General features: G+C 47.7%; 1 protein-coding gene across 3 annotated transcripts in view; it reads left to right on the plus strand.

Annotated features, from left to right (window-relative positions):
- Positions 1-18,711, plus strand: part of CLDN10 (claudin 10) — a gene marked incomplete at both ends in the record, with an annotated part of 64,972 nt that overhangs the window by 37,413 nt on the left and 8,848 nt on the right. For 2 of the 3 annotated variants that reach the window (XM_082304931.1, XM_082304932.1), the window contains one exon: positions 12,152-12,371. The exons of the other annotated variant lie outside the window; for it this stretch is intronic. In XM_082304931.1, coding sequence (XP_082161057.1) covers positions 12,152-12,371 — 220 coding nt within the window. Of the gene's footprint in view, positions 1-12,151; positions 12,372-18,711 lie in introns of those variants that run through there. 3 annotated transcript variants of the gene reach the window in all.

Consider the following 18,711-nt stretch of genomic DNA (forward strand, 5'->3'; position numbering starts at 1 on the left):
TGTAATTATCACATGCCCATCCCACTTCTAGTAATGAAAAATCCTAGGGATATGCAGGTGGTGGGTAGTAGTATGTAGGAATATCTAACGCAGAAGAAATTCTGTGAATAAAGAAAAGCCCTGTGATCAGATACCATTTGTAGTCTCTGGTTGTAGAGTTCTGTAAGGAGAGGGAAAAGCACATTTTTATCTGCTAAGTGGGGGTTGGGTTACTTTAGTCTCCTCTACTTACCCTAAACCTTTCTTTCTCTCTCGCTATTTTATGAATTGACTTCATCAGTTTGTAGTGGTAATGCTTACTTATTGAGCTGTATATGTGTTTAATTTTGTTAAGAGAAGATGAAACTGTGGTTGGTGGGGTTGTTGGCTAATAATTTTGCTCCTATCTCAAGGAAATAGCAGTTTTGATAAGAGCCCGATCTCTCTTTCCTATTCTGAGACATAATATAAGGCTGGGATACAAAAAAGTCTTTGTATCACATTCTTTCAATATATGCAAATATATTTATACATGAGTGTGCTTGTTTGCTTTGTTCTAAGATGTGAGAGATTTTCTTTGTGAAAGATCAATGATTGCTATTTCAGTCTGTTTGATAACCTGCAGAGCAAATTCTGGCCTCAAGCTGCGCCAGGGGAAGTTTAGGTTGGAGATTAGGAAAAACTTCTTCACCAAAAGTGTAGTCAGGCACTGGAACAGGCTGCCCAGGGAAGTGGTTGAGTCTCCATCCCTGGAGGTATTTAAAAGACGGGTAGACGTGGTGCTTAGGGACATGGTTTAGTGGTGGACTTGGCAGTGTTAGGTTAACGGTTGGACTCGATGATCTTAAGGGTCTTTTCCAACCTTAACGATACTATGATTCTGTGAGTCTGTGCTCTCAGGGATGTGCATCCTAGTCTAATGGCTTTATTTTATTTACTCTGGTATATTAATATATTCAATGATGCATGTGCCACATGAAGGCCTTGGGATAATTTCTCAGCATGATGGGTATGTGGCATGAATCTTTCCCCTAAGTGCAGCTACAGGCTTTGATGTACTCAAGGGAGGGCTTCCTCCGCTGAGTTTAAAGTTCAGAAGTTCAAAGGCACTTCTAATTAGAAATTAACCACGACACTTTAAAAATGAGAAGGGAACGACCTGCTCCACGCCTGAAGAACCTGGCAGGGGCCATTCTCACAAGCCAACAGACACCAGCATGCCAAGAAGTGTCTTGCAGAAGAGGAATTGAGTTCAGGGGCAGCACAAACAGGAGAGTGACCTCTCACAGTCCTGCCTTGGAAAACTCAGCCCCTTGGCTTCTCCCAGCCTTGTTTGGAGAGGAAGATCTGCAACACGAGCTGTAACGGGCTCTATTTACAGCTGTCCGTATTGCTCTGACCCCGTGGTAGATATCTAGCTGAATAGCCAGACGGATGCCCACCCTTGGGGCATCATTCCAGCTCCAGAGAGTTCAAGCAAATCTTTAACTTTCCTGTCTTTCTGGTGTGGTGTAGAAACCCCTAAGCCGACAGACGGAGGTAGCAGGTTAATCACTGAAACGCAGCTGGGCAAAGAGCCTGTCAGCTGCTAGGCGTGCGTCCAAGGATGCCACTGCTCCCTGCCAAAAGCCAAGAAACACACCGGCGCCCATGAGGTTCGCCGGGCAACCAGGCAGTTTCTGCTTGCACAAGACACTTGCCTGTGGGAACCACTGTTGGAGATGTGAGAGGGGCAGAGGCGTGAGGGCCCAAAATTCGAGGATGCCCGGTTGCTGAGCCACTCACGCCGCGACTCGTCGGGATGAGAGCAGGCAGCCCATGTGTACAGCTAGGTGGGAGGCCTGGAAGAGCCCAGGACAGTACTGGGCTGGTGGAGTGGACAAGCGGAGGCTGCTCAGTCACCACTCCAGGAGCAAGGCTTGCTAGAAAAAGATGGGAAATAACTTTTGTTGAACATGGGAGGATTGCACTTTCCCTTTGTTTTAACTGTGCCTTTTCCTTTCTATACTTTAAATTCAGTCCTCAGAAACCATCATTTCTTTCATTTCTCTGGTCACCCTGGGTAGAGCTGAGGCGTAACGCCTGCCTGAGGCTGGTGACCTTCGGCCAGCATCCCCCCAGAAGCAGTGGCGTGAAACAGAGCGGCTATGGGGCTCTGCAGAGAGAGCCCGCAGGTAGGCAAGAGGGACTTGCGCCTTGGGTCACGCTTAAGCAAACCCCAGCCTGCGGAGGTGTCCAGCACCGGGGCTCGTGCTGCCAGAGCTGGAAAACAGTTGTGGCAGAGGTGGGTAAAACCCTGCGAAGTACAGGCAGCAAAAGGGCTTGGAGCAACCTCCAGGGCATTGCACCAGCATGATGAGGATCCCAGCTGTTTGGGACAGGAGGAAAACTGAAACTGGTTCAGGCATCTGATCCCAAAATCAATATTTTCGCAGCTCAGGGCATGTGACGCGTCACCGGAAAGCGGCCGGCGAGGACAATGGCTGGCACAGGACCGCAGCTCCGCAGGGCTCTAGCGCGCTCAGCCGCCGACCAGCCTGCGCACAGGCCTCTCTGAGCTGATGCCTGCGCCTAAGGCAGTCCCTCTAGGTTTCCTTTACAGGCAAGAAAATTCCTCTCATGAATCTGTACATCTCCCAGAGACACCCTGTATTTAATGGGACTGGAAGGGGGAGGGCGGGATTTATGACTGGGAATTGAATTTCATGCATGATTATGTTTTGCATTTCATACTAAAGTACAGTATTTTGCATTAACAGTATATCCAGCAATAACACAAACACTTCCTCCAGCTGAATTTTAACATTTGTGTCAGGTTCTTTAATGGATACAGCAAACCTGTAGCTTTTGCGTGCCGGCTTATGTCCTAACTCTCTCTTACCAAATCAGGTTTTTCCCGTATGTACATAGAAAAAGTTAACACTTCCCAGAATGCCACATGAAAAAAACGCTCTGGGCTATCTTTCCAAATAAACCCTTAATCCTTAGACATCACCAAAAGCCATTTTTGTCAGTAGTGCACCATCCTGTAGAAAAACAAAGAGCAGTCACTACAATAAGCACTGGTGTCTCCAACCTCACTGTTTGGCACTCACTGGCATTTTTATTTTGTTGGTATTTGTCAAGCAATTTACAGTCAAAAGCCACTGCTTTGTCACATGGAGACTTCTGAAATTTATGAATTTGCTGTTGGAAGGTTTCCTGATTCCTACCTACACGTAACACATAACTACACCAGAAAGAAAGGGGAAAAAAAAGAAACTAAATTTTCCTAGAGTTGCCACAAAGTAAACAGATTGCTTCATTATCCCATTTTCTCCCACTTTACAACTTTGCTTACTGAAAAAAAGTGCAGTGCAATATTTAAATCCACATAAAAGCCTTACCACCAAAATCAGAAACATTGACCGTGTGCATGAGGCATCACTCAGTGCTGCAAACTTGCCTTACAAACTGGACTTCGGTCAAAACTGTTTAAGAACTTCTCCTTTTCTAAAAGTTGAAATGCATTTCTGACATGTAAAAAAGACTTTACATAGTTTTAACTCTAAATTCGCAAAAGTGATTCTGCCCTTCTTCACCTGGCTTGCAGCTAAAATGAATGAAAAAGCCAGAATGGACATCTAAATGAGCCGCAGAAATAAATAGTCAGCTGAGAAAAAACACTTGAACAAAGAAGAAAACAGAAAAACACAGTGCATACCTGAATCTCTACTATCAGTAGAAAATGCTTTATTTCTGTACAAGGGCAATGGCAAGGTAGAACTGCTGCAACGTAATGAAAGAAAAATATTTTCAGTGTGGGAACATGAAAGCATTAACAGAACAGGCAGAGCACATTGTGTCCTGCCCTTGGCGCAGGTCTTGTTGGCTACTCTGGACTGGGACCCAGCAAAAATAAGCAGTCCAAATGAATTTTCTCCTAGGTAATATACCGCTTTCTTTACTACGTGCAGTAGATGCTGGCAGACTGTTTTCTCGACAGTCAGTGTGGGGGCACGACATTGCACTGAGGAATAGGAAGACCCCGTGCTGCACACAAATTGCACACAAAACGAGCCGAAGCACCGCTTGGTACACTAAAAAGCTTCCAAGTACATTTGATCCATTTGATTTTTGACAAGGCAGTGCTCTCGGAGGGCAGGATGACAGGGGGAACCTGCCCATGTCTCCCAGCACATCCATATCCACATCCCATTGGCAACTATGTTTTTAAGGGTTTTTTTCTCCTTATTGTCAGTTTTATTTGTGGTTCCTTAAGCTCAACGAGTTTAAATTTGATTTTAAATCTGTCCTCTTTATCCAAGAGCTTCTGCTTCTGCAGGCAGCCCCCCTTTTTGCTGGAGGGTTTTACCTACTTCTGTCAAATCAGTCTGGCTATCACTTCTATTTCAAATACACAGACCACGTTAGAAACCAAATCAAACCCGTAGGATCAAAAGAGGCAGTATTACTGACGGATTGAATGCACGTTAATTTCAGCCTCAGTTTATCAATTTTTGGAATCTGCATTGATCAAAAAAGAGTCACATATTATTTCCTTATTCCCTTTGTTTCGGAGTTGCTTGAGCATGTTGATCTAAGTCAGCTTTTAACTCCACTTTGTCACCGTGACCTTTTTTGATCCCAGCCCGTTTGCTCACAGATTAAGTCACACTACAGAAGATCCTTTGCTCCAGGTTGTGGTTTTCATGCTCCTGGTTAAATGAAATCTTTCTATGGCACCGGCTGGGACAACTGGTGCCTGATAGACAGTGGGGCCGGAGATGGTAAACCACAACACCCTCTTCGTGACACAACCCTTCTCTAAGTAAATATGGGGCTGCTGTGGGAATCGGGGAGAGGAACCGGAGGAGAGCGGGGGGAAGAGCTTCCTTGCAGAGAGAGATACTGCTGTGAAGGCATAAAGCAGAGCCTCACCTTCACCTGTCTCCCATTCCTCCCAGCTGGAAACTGGGACAAATTTGTGTCAAGGGCTAGGTGGTGCCTAAGCAGGGCTAGGTACAAAGAAAATGGTGTAAATTATTACCCCTCGCCCATGATCTCCTGTCATCTCCTCCACCGCTGCCTCCCGCTGCTACCACCCCCCTTTAGCTGAAGCACAGGCCTATCATCTTTGCTCCTTGCATCCACTTGGGAAATGAGTCCCTCTTTTCAGAAGCTCCTCTCTTCTCATCCCTGCTCTGCTGTCTCGGGAAGGGTATTACACTGGCAGAGCTAAAGGCCTCCGTGCCATGCTCCCCACTTTGGGTTTTCTTTAGCATATCCAGAGGCATCCTCAAAAAAAAAAAAAAGGCTGACCAGTGGAAAAATTTCCCTATGTGTAAACAGCTGGAAAAGCAGTTAAATGTACCGCTGTTATGAACTGAAATACACATATCTATGAAAAGAAGATTTCAGCATGTGGGCAGCAGGGACCACATGCAATCACGTTCCGAGCATAACATGTAACATGTAATCATTAGTGCACCAGTGCGCCACTTAGAGCTATAATAAGCCAAATGCATCCCAGTGCTACTCTGTTTGCTTCAGTGAGGTCACAAAATTGTAGGGTAATAGAATAACTCAGGTTAGAAGGGATCTCCAGAGGTCATCTAGTCCAAAATATGTCTAACCAGATGGGCTTGTTCAGGGCCGTGTCCAGTTAAGTCTTGAACACCTCCACAGAGGGAAATCCCACAGCCTTACTGGGCAGCCTGCTCCAGCGCTTGACCATCCTCACGGTAAACAATTTTTTCCTAATACCTAACGGGAATTTCCCATGTCCCAACTCAGGCCCCTTGTCCTGTTGCTGTGCTCCTCCCAGAGGGTTGGCTCCAGCTTCTCCGAGTCCTCCGACTGGGAGCTATCCTGGTGCCCGTAAAAGATGACAGACTCCTCGTGCCCAGATCTACCAAGTGCTCAGGAAATGGTAGAGACCGGCTGTGGCAGATGAGGGCAGGGGACGCGCTCGGTGGGAAAGCGATCCCGCTCCGGGAACACCAAGGTCTCAACCCTGGCCTGCAGCTCGGCCGCTGGTCAGGACTCAAGCTCTTCATCATTACGGCTCACTGCAAGGATCGCTTCTGAACACCGGCTGCTTTGGAAAGGGATTTGCCTATCTGCCTCCCACCTCAATTAAATCTTTTTAAATTCCATTAGATACAGTATTCTTTTATTTTGCAAACGCTTTCTAAATCTCATTACATAGGGCCCCATGTTCTAAAAATCAGTCTGAAAATTTCCCTCCTTTCCACTGTGACCCACCTGGGTTTAGCAAAACTTAATTTGATGCGGAGGCAACTTCTGAATGCCAAGAGCTGCACCTGTGCTGTTGGCCAGGTGGAATGCACCTCCAGTAAAGTAGGAGATGCGCTTCTTCACATTTCCTGCTCAGTTTGTTAAACAGGTTATATCTATTTTTAAAAGCATTGTATTACAAACTTTCAGGGAACAACACAGGCTTTTTTCAACAAAATTAAGCCAAGTGAAAAAAAAAAAAAGAAATAATGCATTAATCTCAGTGTCAAGAAACAAAGTCTGTAATTTCTGAACGCACTGCACAGAATGGGAGAGGGGAAGGTTTATTGGCTCGTGGAATGCAATTTTTCACTCCTTTAAAACACTCTGGGTTGTCACTTCCTATTAATTTTTTACTTTTAGTTACGTAACATATGAACCACATACCTTAAAACCATTTTTGTCCTGGCAGTTTACAAAAGACGTGCAGTAATTTAATTTAATTCCATTTCTGATAGCTTAAGAAAAACAACGGTGGCAACCCCAGCAAGGACTGGTGATTATTAACCGATGTTCCCACTCTGACTGATTTTTTTTAGGCAACACAGAAATATTCCTTTGTCTCCTCTCCTTTGGAGAAGAGGATCTGGTTGCTCACTTTTTGTTCTGCACAATGCTGAACACCGTGCAGGCCTCCTCATTTTACAGTTGTGTTAATATCTCCTCTAATGCATACCCCAGTTTGAGGCGTGTTCCCCAGATCTGTCACTGACAGCAGACCTGACCTTGCCCAGGTGATGACACTCTTACAAGCCCGTCTATATTCCCCACGTCTGCCTTAGCTTTTCAGTATTCAAATTCTCAGGGAAACCCTAGCAAACAAGGAAGTTGTCCTTCAGCCTTAGAAAAATAAAGTTGGCTTTTTTTTTTCTTTTGCACAAGTGCTCTAGGCACCCTGGAAATCATAACATGGCAGAGCCAGGAAAGAATCTCAAGTTGCCCAACATATGCACAGTAAAATTACAAGAAAAATTACTACGGGACAAAGGCATGACGACCCTAGCCTGCTTATCCTGGCTGCAGAACAAATGCTGTTGTCATCCAGTGTTTAACTTATGAGGCAATAACGATTGCTTGTGATTTTGATCCTGCAAGAGCTAAAATAATATCCCGTATTTCAGACTTGAGATCAAAACCATATCTGAAGGACTCTTCTGTACGTAGTAATACAATAAACTTTTGTACATTATAAAAATCCAGCTATTGAATAATATTCCATTCTGATCTGTAAAATATATGTAGCTTAAATATCTTGGGAGTCTGGGGAGGTCCCTGCTGACTGGAAGCTTGCCAATGTTATTCCAATTTACAAGAAGGGTGTGAGGGAAGACCCAGGAAACTACAGACCTTTTAGTCTAACCTCGGTTCCTGGAAAAATGATGGAGAAGATTATCCTGGGTACTACTGAAAGGCATTGAAAGAACAATGCAACCATCAGGCACAGTCAGCAGGGGTTCACAAAGGGCAAGTCCTGTTTAACTAATCTGATATCCTTCTACAGTAAGGTCACCCGCCCAGTGGATGAAGGGAAGGCGGTGGGTGTAGTTTTTCTGGATTTTAATAAGGCTTTTGATACTGTCCCTCACAGCATCCTTCTGGACAAGCTGTCCATCTGTGGGATGAGTGGGTTCACGGTGCACTGGGTGAAGAACTGGCTGAAGGGCAGAGCTCAAAGGGTTGTAGTGAACGGGGCTACATCTGGCTGGCAACCAGTCACCAGCGGTGCTCCTCAGGGTTCAATTCTGGGGCCAGTCCTGTTCAATACATTTATCAACTGTCTGGATGCAGGAGTTGAATGCACCATTAGCAAGTTGGCTGATGATACCAAACTGGGAGGCGCTGTTAGTCAACCTTGAGGGACAGGAGGCCTTGCAGAGGGATCTAGATAGATCAGAGCACTGCACAATGATTAATGGGATGAGATTTAACAAGTCCAAATGCTGGATTCTGCACCTAGGGTGGAGTAATGCCAGGCACAAGTATAAATTGGGAGTGAAGCGGCTGGAGAGCAGCCCTGCAGAAAGGGACCTGGGGGTGCCGGTCGACAGCAGGCTCGATGTGCGTCAGCAGTCTGCCCTGGCAGCCAAGAGGGCAAACCACATCCTGGGGTACATCAAACACAGCATAACCAGCTGGTCAAATGGGGTGATTATCCTGCTGTATTCAGCATTGGTGCGGCCTCACCTGCAGTACTGTGTGCAGTTCTGGGCCCCACAGTTTAAGAAGGATGTGAAGGTCCTTGAATGCATCCAGAGGAAGGCAACAAAGCTGGTGATGGGGCTGGAAGGCATGTCCTATGAGGAGTGGCTGAGGACCTCATAGGCTTGTCTAGTTTGGAGAAAAGGGGGCTGAGGGGCCACCTCATGGCTCTCTACAGCTTCCTGAGGAGGGGAAGTGGAAAGGAAGGTGCTGAGCTCTTCTCCCTGGGATCCAGTGACAGGGCACGTGGGAATGGTTCAAAGCTGCACGAGGGGAGGTTCAGACTGGACATTAGGAAGCATTTCTTTACCGAGAGGGTGGTCAAACACTGGAACAGGCTTCCTAGAGAGGTGGTCGATGCCCCAGGCCTGTCAGTGTTTAAGAGGCATTTGGACAATGCCCTTAATAACATGCTTTAGCTTTTGGTCAGCCTGAATCGGTCAGGCAGTTGGACTAGATGATCGTTGTAGGTCCCTTCCAACTGAAGTAGTCTATTCTAAACACTTACTAATAATTCCCCCAAAAATGCCATTTTTATGCCCAAGAGCCAATGAGACTTGCGACAAAAAATGAACCACAAGGCTTGGTTTTCTTACAAAAAGTTTGAGCACCTTTCTTTCTGAGGGAATAAATCCACACTCATTCAAATGACCCAGCACAAAACTGTGTTAATACAATGATCTGATCAATGTATGTACAGGAAAGAACAGGAATCAGTCCCACAGTGGTCTGAAGAACTTAAAAAAATTTCCAGAGTTGTAGCTTGTCCCAAAACACAGAAACAAGAAACAAAGCAAAGGCCAAGTCTTTCATTCTACTACACTAGCTAAAAATAGCTAAGAAAGCCAAGTAAGCAAAGCCAAAGCCAGAGCTATGGTGGCTGGAAGACAGAGGTTGACAGAAATCATAGGCATGTCTTCATATGGATATTAAGTACCTACCACAGCAACGGGGAGAAAAGGGACCATTGTTTTCTGGAAAACTGGAAGCTGGAAGATGTGTGAGTTAAGCTCACAACAGAGGGACTTGCAGTTGCACAAGAGAGAGAAGCTGAAAATGTAATAAGGAGAGAAACACAGCTTCACAGATGAATGTTTTCCAATGTCTAATCCCTGCGGATCCCAGCCAACACAAAGAAAATGCCACAGGGGAAGAGTATCTCTTGCAACTTCCCTTACCCTTCAACATGGGGTGAATACTCAGCTGTGCACAACATCATTTTGGGTTTACATCACCACAGATGAGATCAGAAGCTCAATGTCTTGCTTTGATTTTAGATGAGAAAGACGGTAACAACTGGACTAGTAACATAAATATCCTCAGAAGCAGCAGTGTCAGGAGTAGAAAAGAGGAGCGTTTCCCTGAAGCTGAAGTGAGCCTGGTTCGCCTGTACGCTGAGGCTACTTTACATCATTCTGGATAAAACAGGGTTTACAGGGGAATGGACATATAAATTAGCCCTGCTTGAAGGGTCCTTGCTCACAGGCAGAGTGGGTTTGAGGTGAAACATGGATCCACACTGCACATCGCAGCCAAAGTCCAGCTCTGTTGAAAGCAGAGTGGTCTGGGACAGCAGAATTGGTTGTTGGAGATCACAGCCAGAGCCCACAGCAGGTTCAGCATGGTCACCCACCCAGCCTGCCCCTTTCACAGCCCCTCTGGGAAGGGGTGCCTGTGCTTCTAAGGAAGATCCTCTTCCTTCTCTTCCTCCTCTTCCTCTTCTTCCCCAAGGCTCAGACTCAGACCTAGAAGTCCCCAGGCTGTGCTCCTGTCCTTCAACACTCGCTCTGGCCTCCTGGAGGAGTGCACTGACAGCACACTAAAAACTTCTGATGGGCCCTGGCCAAAATTTGCCCAGACACCAGTCCCTGGATTCAACAAGCTTTACAGTAACCCAAGCTGCTTTATCAACAAAAGAATAGGTGAGCTCCCCACATCAAGAAAACACAATGACTCAGACTCAAACTCAAGTCTCCTGCATCAGACTGGATTAGATCCCAGCTGATAGCTGCTTGGATTGACCTAGCTTTCCAACACCAAAAGAAATCCAGTCTGCAAGACCTCAAAGTGCTACGATGAGGGAAAATATTAAAAAAAACCTTTTTTTTCCTTTCTGCTGCCATGCCCTACAACAAATAGATCATAACATCACGTAGATGAGACTTGGATCTACGGTCACGCCCCTATTTGTTGATCAGAAGCACTTTTCTGTGTCCCAAAGTGAGCTCTGGCTACAGCCCAACACCATAGAAGAGTGTGGCTCACCCACATCCAGACCCTTTCTCTCTCTTTTCCCTCCCGAGGAGAGGACATCTTGGCACAGAGGTTGCACGGGAGCTGCAGCATACTCCATGCCCAACGCTGCTGTAGAAACAAGCCTACTGCCTGCTTTTCCCTCTCCCTCTCCCCTGCCTGTGCCTCCGCGCATCACCTGCGAGCCAGAGGGTACCAAGGAGGCAGAGAGCGGGCAGGGAGCCACCGCATCAGCAAACGCGGCTGCGGACCCCATTTTATCCCACTGGGCCATTAAGAGATCAACAAACGGCCTGTTCCCATTGAGCTCTGACACACATCCAAGGGTACACCTAACTCTAGCTAGGTTTTTTTTTCCTTTTTTTCTTTTTGTTTTAATGCCTATAAGGTGATTACATCCGGGTTTGTGTCCACACAGCAAACCCAAAGAGCATTCATCATAAGAATAATGATGTAAATGTGGCTTCTTATCCTCCAGTGATTGCCCGTCTGGCAGAAAGGCTTAGAAAATGTAACAATAGTTTTGAAATAAATAGGAGGAAAGTAAAGACCGGCAGTGTACTTTCCACATCAATGGCAAATATAGTACTGATGTGGAAAGTAAACAGCTTCGAACAAGAGGAGAAGCCGCGGTGGATAACTTTACCCGTGTGAGCTGCAGGCTCGTTTGCCAGTGCATTAAGACTGAGGTAGAAAATCCCAAGTTCATCACCTGACATTGCAAAACCGGCTATTAAAAGCTGTATCTTCTGTGGCCGGATAATAATGGGGGGGCAGCTGAAATTCAGAGGATTAAAAAACCTTGCTAGGTGTTTCAAAAGCTCACCTCCTTGTGTGCCTACGGAGCCCTCGGTGTGGCCGGCACACCTGTATTCTACGAGCCTTGCTCAAAACCACCGTCCTGGCAGGGCTGTTTTTGGGGGACGGGGCGGGTGTCTGCGTGCAGAAAGAGCCGCAGGCCTGAAAGCACCGAGAAAAGGCGAGGCAAGCGCCTGCCAAGTGGCTGCCGCCCTCTCCCCTGCCCCGCCACGCTCGCTGCAGGGCAAGGACAGGCTCAGGCCCGGCTACGGGTCCCGTCGCTCTTTGCCTCTTCTCGGGCCCGTTTGGTATCGCTACCGCGGGGCCGCGCTCCGCTCCCCGCCCCGCCGCTGGGGCGCGGCCGGGGGGGACCCCGGGGAGGCGCCGCGGGGCCGGGCGAGGCGGGGGCGGCCCCGGGGGCGGCCCCGGGCCCCCGGGAGCTCCCTCTGCTGATTGGGCTGCGCCGCCCGGGGCGGCCGCCGCCGCCGCCGTCCCGCTCCGCCCGCTGCTGCCGCCGCCGCCGCCGGGATCCGCCGCCGCCGCCGCCGCCGCCGCCGGGATCCGCCGCTCCCGGGCTGCTGCCGCCGCCGCCGCGGCTCCGCGCCGCCCGCCCGCTGCCCGCCCGCCGCCTGCTGCCGGGCCCATGGCGAGCACCTCGGCGGAGATCATCGCCTTCCTGCTGACCATCTCGGGCTGGGTGCTGGTCTCCTCCACGTTGCCCACCGACTACTGGAAGGTGTCCACCATCGACGGCACGGTCATCACCACCGCCACCTTCTGGGCCAACCTCTGGAAGACCTGCGTGACCGACTCCACCGGCGTCTCCAACTGCAAGGACTTCCCATCCATGCTGGCGCTGGACGGTCAGGCTCCCGCCGACCCCCATCCCACCCCCACCCCCTCCCCCGGTGCCGGTCGGGGGGGGTCGGGGGCTCCGGGGCTCCTCCCGGGCCGGCCGCGGAGCCGGCGGGGCTGGGGGGGCGGCGGGGGGCTCGGGGCGCGCCCGGCGGGGCCGGGGGGCGGCGGGGACCCCGGCGGGGACCCCGGCGGAGGCGGCTCCCCCGCGGGCTGGTGGGCAGGTGCCCTCCTGTCCCCGGGCAGGAGGCAGCGCGCTGCCTGTGCACGCCGTGGAAGGGGGGGTCCCCTAAAACCCGCCGGCTGAGGTTGTGTTTGGTGCCTAAGTGCCCGTTTTGGCCTTTCTCCCTCTCGCTACCTGCTTTTTTCCCCCCCATCGGAAGACTCCGTGCGGGTGGATTTGACACAAGAAGAATGCAGGCAAATTTTTCTTGCCGATTTGTTTTCCGACGGTCGTGACATTCCTCTTTTTTATGGTTTTGCCCGCCGTGCAACGGTCGGTGGAGAAGAACAAGCCTTCGTGTCATTTTGTTTTAATTAATGTTCCTTTGCTTTTTTTTTTTGCTAAGTGGTTATTAACTCGGGTGTAATTGCTTCATTGATGAATGACAGTGTAAAAGCTTGGGGCAGTAAGGGGTGCGAAGGTATGCAAAAGTGATTCATAGCTCGGCTTAGTTTCAGGGCAGCCTTATTTTTGAAGCAAAGCTGAGTTTTTTGCTGTAGTGCCTGACACCAAAGACTGAGTTGGTGCTGCGTTTCTTCCCTGGTTAAGGGGAAACATTTTTGCCCTTTAAGGAAGCCCTACTGGGAGACTGGGCCTCTGCAGGAAATCTTTACGACTAAACTTTTAGTTGATAAATCCACAGCGATTATGGCTGGTAGAAACAGGGAAAGTGTGGATGGCATCGGTTTCTAGCCTCTGGAGTGACTGTAAAGAAAGGGAGGAAAGGTTTTTAAAATGATGGCGCCTTTTCCAAGTTTTTATGGTCATAAACAACTAAACTGTAGAGGGTCCCAGTGGCTTTGATACTCCCAAAAAATCCAGTCTACTGTCCACGGTCTGGCCAGACACTCCCTTTGCACTGGAGTCTGGGAGTGGATTTTGGTGTGAAAGGTTTGTTTAAAAGGAAAAGAGAGTCTGTTAATCAAATCACTTAAAGAGATTAATATTATAAGAGGGATTAATATTCTCATGAAGCTAATTAATATCAATATCAGAAAATCTTTAACCTCTGTACATACAAAGGGCTAAAAGAGGTCAAGATGTAAAAAGAGGTAATGCAGGCAACTCTTAAGCATCACTACTGCAGGATGCTTCCCTTGGATGGAGAAATACCATTCCCCAGACCTTCTTTTGACCCAGCCCCATGGTGGCAGAGGGGTCTGCCGGTTGCTCCCAAGGGGTGGGAGAGCTGGCTCGGCTCCATCAGCATCAGTGACCCCATGGCCAAGTGTAGCAGCCGAGAATGCGGTTTCCAGGCTTGGGCAAGGAGCTGTGGTCTGTGTGCAGGCAGGCACGGAGTGATCACCAGTGCGTAACTTTTCGGATCCACTGAATCTATTGTTTAGCTGTTCTTTTAGTTCTGGGCTAATTGTTTTCAGAATAAGAAGAGCATAGTTACAAAGTGTGCAGAATTGGGAACATTTAAAAATCCAACAAGAAGAAGAAACAGGACAGTGAAGTCCTTACCACCCCGTCCTCCAAACGCAAGTCTGGGACACCTTGTGCACTGGGTAACACGTTCCAGTTGCCCAAGGCATGAGTTTCTGAGGCACCTGCTGCACAGTGAAACAGCCACCCGAGCACTAACTCATTTGGGACAGAAGTGAATCCGAAATGCCCACCTGGAAGGCCCTTGCCAGACAGTTTATCAGTAGTGGAAGGAAGCTTGGCTTCAGTGTTGCTCAAGAACATCTCAGATCCTGGTACCCAGGCACAATGTGGATGAAAGGCAGGCTGTAGCAGTAACGTAACCCCCACAGCACAGGCCAGGCAAGCTGGGACGGGGCGGAGGGGCAGCCACCACAACCAGAGCTGCTGTCAGTAGATAGCCTAGCCCAGGCGCCCCTCCTTGCGGTTACGGGCTCTGCTGGGAACCCGTTACCTCCTGGCAGTGGGTGGGTACGTCCCCTTTTCACCCTAACCCTTCCCCGGTGCAGGAGCGTACTCCGGGGCTGCAGTGTGTCACGCGTAGCTTAGAAGGGTTTGTATGTCAGCATGAAGCCAAATCTGCCTCGGCCATCAAGTAGCCTCTCCCTTTCTCTTTGCACAGACTTGTGTGGCTAATCCGGATCCCATTCCCGGTGACCGGGAACATGGGAACCTCCTCACTCCATCCTCAGCTGGGGGACTCGTAAGACACAAAAGGGCAGATCTGGCTTCCCATTTTCCCTGAAGTGTTTGTGAGCAGAAACAATAACCCTGTTGAGATACATGCAGGAATAATGTGTTGCTCTCCTCGAAATGGTAGGGCAGGACGGGGAAATTACTAGAACTCTTTTTGTTGTCCCAGGGAAAGGTGGCTCCACTACACTCCTTCCTCACGTAACTGGAGAGGATTTGCCTCACAGAGCAGTTCCTCTTCTATGGATATGGTTTTTTTGTCAAATCGAAACCTCTGAGTTTTGCTGGACTTCTTGTCTGGAGTGACCACTCAGGTCCAGCAGAGGATCAGAGGCAAAACAAGGGGGCAACAAATTGCGGTGTCACCATGCTGGTTGGCAGAGGCAATGTCATAGTTTGGGTCAGGAGTGATCTGGATACGGTTCGCCGTTACCTTGTTTTGGTTTGCATCACGGAGTGGTCTTGGACTGTGCCCCCCGGATTGCCGTAGGGTGGCCCGGCAGCGGGACTGTCCTGATGGCTTTCAGGCCATCACTCCACACGAGCGGCCGCCAGAGAAAATGGCATGTGATGCTCTTCCCCCTTTATGCATTCCTGTACAAGAAATCGGTTTGGCCAGCCCTCATGAAGGGCTCAGCCCCACTTTCTGTATGCAAGCAAAACTATTCTTGCTGTCTGTGGGACTTACAATCATTTTGGGTTTACTTTTGTGTGCTGCTGGTCATGGGTGGAAAGTGATGAAACCACCTCCCCAAAAGGGGACATATCAGTTACCGTGTTTCCGATAGTGGATCTGATGACCTTTTGCAAGAACAGAGCTGAACAAAAATTTACTTATGAGCTAAAAGACACTATTAGAGCTTAGAAAACCATACAAAAGCAATGGTTGTGTACTTTTAGAAGGAATCTGTGCTGTATCTGTAAGGCAACCTCTTACGCTTCACGTGATGCAGACTGCAAGATGCCACCGAAGGCATTTATTGTGAAAGTGACAGTCCTCAGAACTTTGCATATGGTTTTTTTCTAAGTGTCATATGATATGAGTATATGAATTCCTCCTAACTCTTTGTGAGCATGAGAGGCAAGTGTGAAAGCAGTGAGGCAAGAAAGATGAAGATCTAACAAGATTAATTTGAATGCAAGACAAAACACATTTGTTTAAAAAAAAAAAAAAAAAACAACCACCTTGAAATAGGTTTCTCTTGGAATGCTGCTAAACATGACTTTATGAGTAATTCATGTTTGTCTGCTTGTCTGTTTAAAACATACGGCTTTTTGTTGCTTGGGAGCTTCATTTGGGTGGTCAACGTGTACGTGGCAAGCTTCCTACAGGAGCCGGTGCAAATGCAGAAAATAAATATTTGGAAAGGGGACAGTCTTTGGTCTTGAGTGGAGGAGTGTGAAGAAATAGGCAGCTCCCTCTTACTCTTCTCTGCATTATAAACGTTGGTGAGCAGTGTAATGTTCTTGCTTTCTAGGAAGCAAAGAGAAAGTTTAATTACTCTTACAGCCAGATGCTATGCATAGTTTTAATATAGGGCCCAAGCAATAGGAGGCTGGATTTGGTGAAAAGGTTGATTTTACCCTTTCATGCTTCCTAATGCTCCAGTCAACCCAGTGGGACTAACAGAGTCTTCTGCTCTTCTGTGTTACTGGTGGAGACTGTGAATTTTTTTCATATATTTTGTTTTAAAAATGTGTGCCAGTTAGTTAGATGATTGCTGTGGTGAACTGAAACAAGTCCCACTATGGCTGGCCTGCCCAATTCGGTGTAATATTTAGTGAGGAAGGTTATTCATTCAGCAGAACCGAGCAGTCCTTCAGCTCATGCTGTTTATAATTGAAAATGATTTCTGGGTGAGCGAGTTAATTATTTCTTGCTGTCTCACTACCCTCTACCTATTCTAAAACTGTATTGACCTTCAGGAACAGATGAATTTCAGCCATGTGGTTCTTAGCATATGCTGGTTATTTTGGTTGGGGTGAATATTTACTGTTTCTCCTAGGAGGTTCAGACATAAATAAAAGTTTAGAGGTCCTCTGGGTAAATATGTTCATGGTTCAGCACTTTAATGTGTCAATTAGCTACTAACAGTGTCAATAAATTGGACCTGTCAAAAATAATAGCTTCCTTGCCAGTCTTCATCTCCTGCTTTACCTGTGTGCTACAAGAAATACATTACACACCATCAAAAGTAGTAAAAGCCAACTTTTCCATGCCGATAGCAAAAACTAACAAAGCAAGGCTGCTTTCTTCAGACTTGGGTTCTCTAAACTAAGAACCACCTTTTGAAATCTTCGTAAAGCCCTTTTCCTACTGACATCCCTTGGGTTTTGCCCGAGTGAAGGAAAAGACGTAAGAACAGGGGATTTGACTCAAAAGCAGAGGTGTACCTGTCACCCAAGTTTGAACTGAACTGTTTGGGAGTATGGTTTTATGTCACTGTTGAGGAAATTTTACTCTGCCCAGTTGGATGAGAAAGGTGGTCATCTTGCCTGATTTTAGGTAACTGCAATCTGGCTGTTCACTGTGAGTCACCCTAGGCTCTCCGCTTCATTTATCCTGAATGGAGAAAAGGAGATTTCTCCAGAGGGCGGCTCGTCCTTCTACCATAGGAGTCTACCTTATAGTTCAGACTTGACATACCTAATTATAACGAGAGATGCTTCAGCAGGCACAAATGACTCTCTTATATTCCAACGTGAGAGGTATGCAACAGCTACAGTTATTTCATTGGCTATTGTATTTCTTTAGCAGACGGGCTACAGAAACGCGTTGCAAATGAAAGAAGTGTATACGCGTCCCAACAGATGTAGATAAACGGCAGTAGGTTGCGTTCACAGACGTGCAGCACGGCACCTAAATTCGGTAGGACTGATAGAAAGCAGTGTTACATGGTACAAATTGCTTCATGTGTGCTGCTTGTTGCTCAAAGCTGTGAATCAATGGGGTTTTTAAAAATATTGTGCAAACACAGAGCGGTCATCCTGGAGCTGATATGCCTCCAGCAGCAGCCAAAGTGGGTGGCAGTAAGGAAAGGAGAAGGCGGCCAAGCATCAGTGATAGCCGTCTGCAGCTCAAGGACCTGCCAGCCAGACACAGGTTTCTTTTTAATGAAAGTATCCAGTCTCTTTTTGAATCTCTGTAAACCTTTAGCACCCACATACCCCGTGGAAAGGAGTTCCACAACTTAGTTATACGAACAAGCTCACTTTTTGTTTTGAATCTGCTGCCTTCTGTTTTCGTTGGATGTCCTCTAGTTCCCGTTTTAATATATTAGTTTCCTATATATTAAAGACTTTTATGCAGGTTTTTTTTTTGTTTGTTATTATGTAAAATTTGGTGTAATAGGCAATGAAAATGTGGTTTAGCTCTCAATATTTCCACCCACTGGAGATCAAAGTGAAAAGAATGAATACCCTAACAGTGGAAGTACATTTTCATTTTAAATGAGATGTAACAACAGGTTATGAAGAAAAACATCTTGTGATGGTTATTCAGCTGTGCAAGATTGCAGTGTTCCACCCCGTAAACAGTGATATGAGATTATCCCAGTCTTTCAATTACAAGATATTCTTGGAAGGGAGAGGAGGCCGAGCCACCCGTTGTCCTGCTGAAAGGCCCTGCCCCTGGGAGGTCCAGCTCAGAGCAGCCTCAGCCAGCACAGCAAAATTGTATGTGGCTAAAGCCAGCCACATTTGTCCGGGCTGAACTATGGCAGTAGTTTTATCTCAAAGGGTTACTGCTGCCCATGAAGCTGAGCATGCTTGACTTCCTTGCAGAATGAGGGCCTTCGTGGATCCAAATCAAATCAGTGGCATATGCAGGCAGGCCCAGGACCCCAGCCAGGGTCAGCGCGGTCAATCTGCTGCCAGTTATGTTGCATCTGCAACGCACACGCACAACAAGACTGACATGTAAGGCTTGTTTTGTGGGCACAGAGTGGCTCTGCAGCCTGTGACAGCCACTGTGCAGACCACGTGGAGTTGCGCCTCAAAACCTC

Source organism: Platalea leucorodia (assembly GCF_965183815.1).
Source record: "Platalea leucorodia genome assembly, chromosome: 2".
NCBI classification, from domain to species: domain Eukaryota; kingdom Metazoa; phylum Chordata; class Aves; order Pelecaniformes; family Threskiornithidae; genus Platalea; species Platalea leucorodia.